A 6,601-nucleotide genomic window follows, 5' to 3' on the forward strand; every position below is an offset into this window, starting at 1 on the left:
TTCCGACGCGCCCCGCTCGCGCTCACGGGCCCTCGAAGCGCAAGCGGGAACCCCACCGCGGCTCAGCGCCGAGGGCCAGTCCCGGCGGCTGTCGCGTCAGCTCCGCCCGGCAGATCCTCGCGCCCCCTGTGCGCCCCCGCAGGCTCAGCGCCCATGGCTGCGGCCGCCGCGTCGCCCTCCTGGTAGCGTTCCGAGCACCGCCTCCGGAGCGGCCCCGCGCTCATTGGCCAGCCGCCCCCTGCCCGAGCTCATTGGCCGGCTCGACGCCCGCGTTCATTGGCCCGAGACGTCAGGGGGCGGTACCGCTTCGCCCCGCCCCTCGGGGCGCTGGCCTCTGACTTGCTTTCCTGGTTCCGGGCTCCGCCCAGGTCTCAAATCCAATTCGCTCTGCGAATTCCCCACCGAGGAGCGGGAGGGGAAAGAGAACACTGTTCAAACCTGCGTGTGTCCTGAAGGCTACGAAAGCTGGAGGAAACCGCTTCCTCAGCAATCCCCTAGACTTGGGTGTGGCGTCACGCCTCTTTGGGACTCAGTTTACTTTCCAAAAGGAGGCAGGGTAGGGGGACGGTGAATATACCAGAGAAAAATCTCCGACTTCCCAAAGTGGCGATTTTCCGAGGCGGGGAAGATCAATCAGTGCCTCCTTGAGCTCTCCAAATTCTGCCTGCGGGAGGGTCCGTGCATCGCGGGGGTCTACATATTAGGGTTCAGGGACACCTGAGTGAAGAGATTCCCAGGCAGGACAGACCTGCAGCAGTGGAGGTGCTTCTTGTTTTTACTTTGTAAACCATGTTTAAAAACAACCCGTGTTAGGGGCGCCTGGGTGGCTCAGTAGATTAAGCGTCTGACTCTTGACACTTGATTTCAGCTCAGGTCATGATCTCACAGTTGGTGAGAGAGATCCCTGCATCGGACTCTGTGAAGACAGTACGGAGCCTGCTTGGGATTCACTGCCTCCCATTCTCTGCCCCTTTCTCGCTCTTTCTCTGCTATCAATCAATATTTAAAAAAATAGTACGCGGTTAAACATTAAAACAACCAAGAAGTACGTAGGAAAGTGAGTCTCCTACTCACTGATTCCCCTGCTCATGAGGAACCCCTGTATATCCTTCAGGAGACTGATCTTGCCCAAAGCGATCTTCAGAGCAGTTCAACAGACCTTTAAATCTCAGGCCGCATTGAGCTGGGTGCTTTATATACATTGCTTAATTGTAGCTAGATGGGGTAGTGTAGCACGTTACCCTTTCTACACATGAGGAAATCTAGGCCCAGAGAAAACGGAGGGCCCAGAAAGATGCGAGGTCTGCATGCCTTCGGAGAACAGACCTGCCCTTTTTTCTCCATGGCTGTCTTCTTGCCCCTTTAGATGAATTACAGAGAAAACCATTAATACTCCAACTGCTGAAGGTGAAACCTTAATGCAGTCATTCATTCACTCTGCCAATATTTTTATTGTTTTTTATTTTGAGAGGGAAAGAAAGCATGAGCAGGGGAGGGGCAGAGAGAATCCCAAGCTCGATCTCACCCTCAAGATCATAACCTGAATGGAAACCAAAAGTCAGACGCTCAACCCACTGAGCCACCAGGTACCCCACGCTGCCAATATTTGTTGAGCACCTGTGATGTGCAAAACTTTGTGCTAGGAAATGGGGAGAACATCGGCCCTTAGCCCATGTCTGAACACAGTTAAGGGGACACAGTACACTGTAGATAACTGTGTGGTGTAGAAATGAATGAGTGAATGGTGACCATGGCAGTTTTGCCTCCAGGGAGCTTCTCACTCCTACTCCAAGACAGAAATTTACATACAACTTGTTGGCTCATGTGGGGACAGAAAAAAACCGTTAAGAACAATCAAGGCCATTACCAATTTGTTACAGATTAGTAGTTTATTGGGGGCATAAAATAAGGGTGCCAGGGTTTGAATCATGACCTTAGGTAAGTCAACCCCTGAAACTTGTGATTCGGTTTCCCCGGGGGTGGGTGGGACATGGGGATAACAGGACCCGCCTCATAGGCTGGTTGGTAGAATTAAGTAACAACATATGTAAAGCGCTTAGGACATTGGCACATAGTATATATCCTGCAATAGCTATTCTTATCATAAAAGCTGATAATCGTCAGCACTGCGGTTACTTTGAGTCACCCAGCTTCACCGATTCGCTCCTCAAGGCTCCGCGCAGTTTTCCCGTCCCCGCCCACCGTACTATACTGCGGGCTCTCTTCCTCTCGCTCCGCCTCTTCTCCAAGGGCGCAGGTCCGTCGTTGCGTGATGCACGCCGGGCCTTGTAGTTTGTTTGCAGAGTCCTCTCGGCGGGGGCCTCGCGGGAGGACTGCATTTCCCAGCGTTCCTCGTGGCGGCGGCCGTANCTGCCTCCTCCGCTTGTGCTGCCGCGGCGGGCGCTCGGGCATGAGACCGTGAGGCGGGCAGCGGGTCGGGGCCGCCGACATGTTTGGCCGCTCGCGGAGCTGGGTGGGCGGAGGCCACGGCAAGTCTTCCCGCAACATCCACTCCTTGGACCATCTCAAGTGAGTGTGTTGGGGGTGGAGGGGGGCAGGCCGCGGGGCTGGACGTGGGAATGGGGGCGCCTAGCCCCGGGCCGGGTCGTCTGCGAGGTGTGAGAGCGAGGTGGAGGGCGCGGAGATACGCCCGGGAAAGACTGGTGGTTAAGAGCGAGGGCTCTGGAGTCAGGGCGCTTGGGGTTCGAACCCTGACACCGTCGCTCCTCGCTGTGTGACCTTGGGCAAGTGGTTTGGCTTCTCAGAGTCTCAGTACCCCCGTCTGTAAAGTAAGGGAATGAGGTTTCGGTTTGTGAATGCAGACTTCGTTGTTGCCGTGGGGCGGCGGTGGGCACCGGGCTTACCGGCGTGGAACTTCTTTGGGCAGGACAGCGTAGGAGTCAGAGATATGGACCCAGGAGTTTGAATTTTAAGTGTGTGAATTTTTAGGCCTCAGTTTCCTCAGTTGTAAAATGGATATAGTGACACCACCTGCTTCTTAGTGTCGTTTTGAGAGCAGGATAAGAGAATGCACACAAACTGGAAGCAGGTAGGAGTGTTCACTGAACGGCAGCAATGAAAACATCCCCCCCCCCCGGGGGAGACGAAGGAGAGGACTATCAGAAGTAGAGCTTTGGGGGAGGACAGGTGGCAGACGTGGTCCTGGGAGGCAGGAGTGCATCAGACCTGCATTCAAATCCCGATCCTACTGTGTGACCTCGGACAGATTACTTCGCCTCCTTGAGCCTCTGGTGCCCCATCTGCAAATGGGGATGGTGAACCTTGTGCAAGGATCCGATAACATCAGGCGTGGAAAGAAACTGATCGGTGTCAGCCACACAGTAGGTGGCTGTAGCCACGTTCATCAGCGAGGGAGACCCTTCCCAGACCACCCCACCTGAAGTGCTTCCCCACCTCCTTTCCTTTCCATCTGCTCTTTCTCTTGATTTCATTCAGTGCCTCCTTCCACTGCCTGCATTCATCCTGTGTGTTTTCGCTCCTTTTCTGTCTGCTCTTAAACCGGTACTTCCAGGAGAGAACAGACTGCATGTTTTGCTCACAGCTGTATTCTCAGCATCTAGCGCTGTGCCTGGCACACAGTAGGAGCTCAGTGGCTATGGAGAGAATGAAAAAAAAAAAAAAAGAGAATGAATTGGGGACAGGTGCAGAGCATGTAGACAGACCTGGAATGGGGCGGGGGTTTGGAGGGGGTGATGGAAAGTAGAGACTTTTGCGGAGGGAATGACTCCAGGGAGGAAAATGTAGTGTGTGGGGTGGCAGTTGAGTGGGAAGAAGGCAAACCTTTGGTGGTAAGAAGTAGACTCGTTTCCAGAGCGAGCTCCCAAGATTACTAATGGGAGGGAAGAAGGATGGAGGGGGGCAGGCAGGGAGCAGTAGCAGGAAGTCAGGGACCCAGGGCAAGGATTGGTGGGAGGGAAATTAGATGGGGCTTCTCATTTGGCCAGAGGTGGGGGTGCTTTGCTTCTCAGCTATGTCCTTTCTAGCACAGAGCAGGCTTTTAATAAACGTGTGTGGATCTCAAAGAGTAGCAGGGATCAGGATGTAGTAAGGAATGGTTTTGGGGGGGGGGGTGATGATGAGAGACGACACAGGGAGGAAAGAGAGAGACATAGCCAGGATAGGGGGTGTAGGGAAGCCAGGAATCTTAAACAAGAGGGCAGCTGGGCTGGAAAGGGAGAGGCGGAAGGATTTCAGGAATTTAGGAGTGGGTGGATGTGGCTGAGAAGGGGGAGGATGCATTTCTAAAAGAGGTTGGGCCTCGTGCTGGCATCCAGGCACCTGCAGGCTTTCACCTAGCTCTGCCTGACTCTGGTCCTTGTCAAGTATCTGAATAATTATCGAGCGCATTTTCTGCGCCAGATCCTTGCTCAGGACTTCCTGTGTGCTATTCCCGAGTCCTCACAAGTCTGTGAGCTGTAGGAACTGTTCCTGTTTTCCATTTTATAGAAGTGGAAACTAAGGTTCAGAGAGGCTAGCAGGACCTTGAACTCGGTTTCAAGAGGTTCACTTGCCCCAAGGTGATAAGAGCCCAAACGGGTTGAAGCCAGGATCGGCCCTGTACCTGCACCCACTGCCCTGTCTTTGTGAATGAAACTTCCTCCTAAGTCAGTTTGTGAAGACTCGCAACTTGGCCGAATCTCTGTGCCCAACGTGGCATCATTACCCTCTGACCAGCCAGGGGATGGTAAAGGTTCTTGATTCCTTTTAAGTATCTGGGCACTGCCCAGGTTCATCGTTTAGGTTAAAAGGCCATCAGGTGCTTTTGGAAACCCGAGCTGCCTGTCCTGGATCAGGCAGATCAGCTTAATCCGTATTATATAGTCCAAGGAGCCTGGCGATTTGCATATAGGTGTGGGCCTTAGTAGATCCCAAAATGACTTGGAAAAGAATGCTGCCAGCAGCTAGTCCTCACCCCAGTGCTCGTGATGTTTTTCACTTGGCTGTGATGGTAAACATCTAGGGCCTTAGGTACAGAACAGCTCATTCCCTGAGGGAGTTCCCAGGCCAGTGGGGGAGATGGCTGTAGTGCCAGTGACTATACAGCCTGACCAGTGCCAGGATCTCTGTAGCTCCAGGGTCCTGTGGGAACCCTCGGAAGCCTTCTGAGGGAGGCAGCACCAGAGCAGAGTCTTCAGGGACAAGCAGGAGCCACCCTGGGGGGACGCGGGGCGTGGGAGGGGGACCCCGGGGTTTGTGCCAACCAGGTGGTGCTGGTGGTTGTAGGAAGTGAGGCTGGAGGTAGAATGGGGCTTGCGCTTCACCTGACGTGAGGGGTGACCAGCCACTCTGAGTGCCTGGGACCAAGGACATGGGACTTTCAGTACTAAAACTGGGAAAGTCCTGGGCACTCGATACAAATCGGTCACCCTGCCAGTGACAAGTGACAGTTCCTAACATACTCGTGGCCTGACCTAGGGCAGTGTGGGTGGAGAGAAAAGATGAAAATAAATAAAAGACTTTAGGATTGAAAAAAAACCCACAAACTTTTTTTGAAACTCAGAGCACCTAGGAACTTGCCCCCTTTTCAAACTAGACTTTATTTTTAAGAATGGTTTGTGATGTAAAGAAAAACCGAAAAGCTGGTACAGAGAGAGCTGGAGTTGCTTTTGAACCACATTGTTCTTCCTAATGTCCTCCGCTTTCACCCTGGAAAGGAGTCACCTGTTAGGGCTTTGCTTTTGCTAAATAACGGAAAACTGTGTGCCTGTGGGGTTTGCCTACCGAACTGAGTTAGTGATTTCGTTGAGGTAGAGATAGGAAGAGGTGATGCACTACAGGCCACGGGTGGGTTGCTGCCCAGACGACTGGCGTATGCCCACCAGTGAGCACAGTCTTTGCTGATGCACTTGCATGGCTGCTGCTGCACGATCGCCTGCAGCCGGCTCCACCAGGCCATGCACTCTTGTGGCAGGACTGAGGTGGCGTGCTGTTCCATTGCCTGCACCCTGATTGCCTTTGCGTGGGGGTCAATGTTCTTGGTGGTGAGTGACAGGAACCCAGCTAGGATCACCATGTGGCTCAAACGGAACAGCTCCGGTCGCCGGCTGCGGTGTGGCTGAGTCCACGTGCTCACACGAAGCTGTCAGAATCCGAAGCTGTCAGAATCCGTCTCTTCCCAGTGCTTGTCTCCGCATTTCTTGCACGTTGGTGCCATTGTTAGCGGTCTCCAGGCTCTTCCCACAGCAGTCCGTGGGGAAAAGGGAGCATCTTTTCTAACTATTGCCAGCAGAAGTCCAGAAGGGGTATGGTTGGGCCAGCCTGGGGGCTCATGACAGTCCCTGACCCAGTCCCTGTGGCCAGAGACAGGGGGTGCTCTACTTGGCCCTTGCCTGGAGCTGGGGTGGCCTCAGCTCCCCCCGAGCTAGTGGACGGAGAATGAGACTGGGGTGGTCCCCCCTGGGAAAATCGGGGGATATTACCCTGACAGAAGAGGAATGTACATCCACAGATGTCTGCCTCTTCCTGGTAGAGTCACCTTTTGCCTATGATGGCACGGAGTATTTTTAAGGGCAGTATTGTCAGATTTTTTTTTTTTTTTAGGATATCCTATTCACCATATCATTTATAAGAAGTATAATCA

General features: G+C 53.5%; 1 protein-coding gene across 4 annotated transcripts in view; it reads left to right on the forward strand.

Moving 5' to 3' along the window:
- The first annotated feature begins 2,370 nt into the window (after nt 1-2,370).
- CLEC16A (C-type lectin domain containing 16A) overlaps nt 2,371-6,601 on the forward strand; it is a 198,359-nt gene continuing 194,128 nt past the window's right edge. For all 4 annotated transcript variants that reach the window (XM_077773315.1, XM_077773316.1, XM_077773317.1 and 1 more), the window contains exon 1: nt 2,371-2,529. In XM_077773315.1, coding sequence (XP_077629441.1) covers nt 2,450-2,529 — 80 coding nt within the window. In that variant the 5' untranslated portion in view covers nt 2,371-2,449. The remainder of the gene's footprint in view (nt 2,530-6,601) is intronic.

This window comes from Crocuta crocuta, unplaced genomic scaffold (assembly GCF_008692635.1).
Source record: "Crocuta crocuta isolate KB4526 unplaced genomic scaffold, BGI_CrCroc_1.0 scaffold16, whole genome shotgun sequence".
NCBI classification, from domain to species: Eukaryota; Metazoa; Chordata; class Mammalia; order Carnivora; family Hyaenidae; genus Crocuta; species Crocuta crocuta.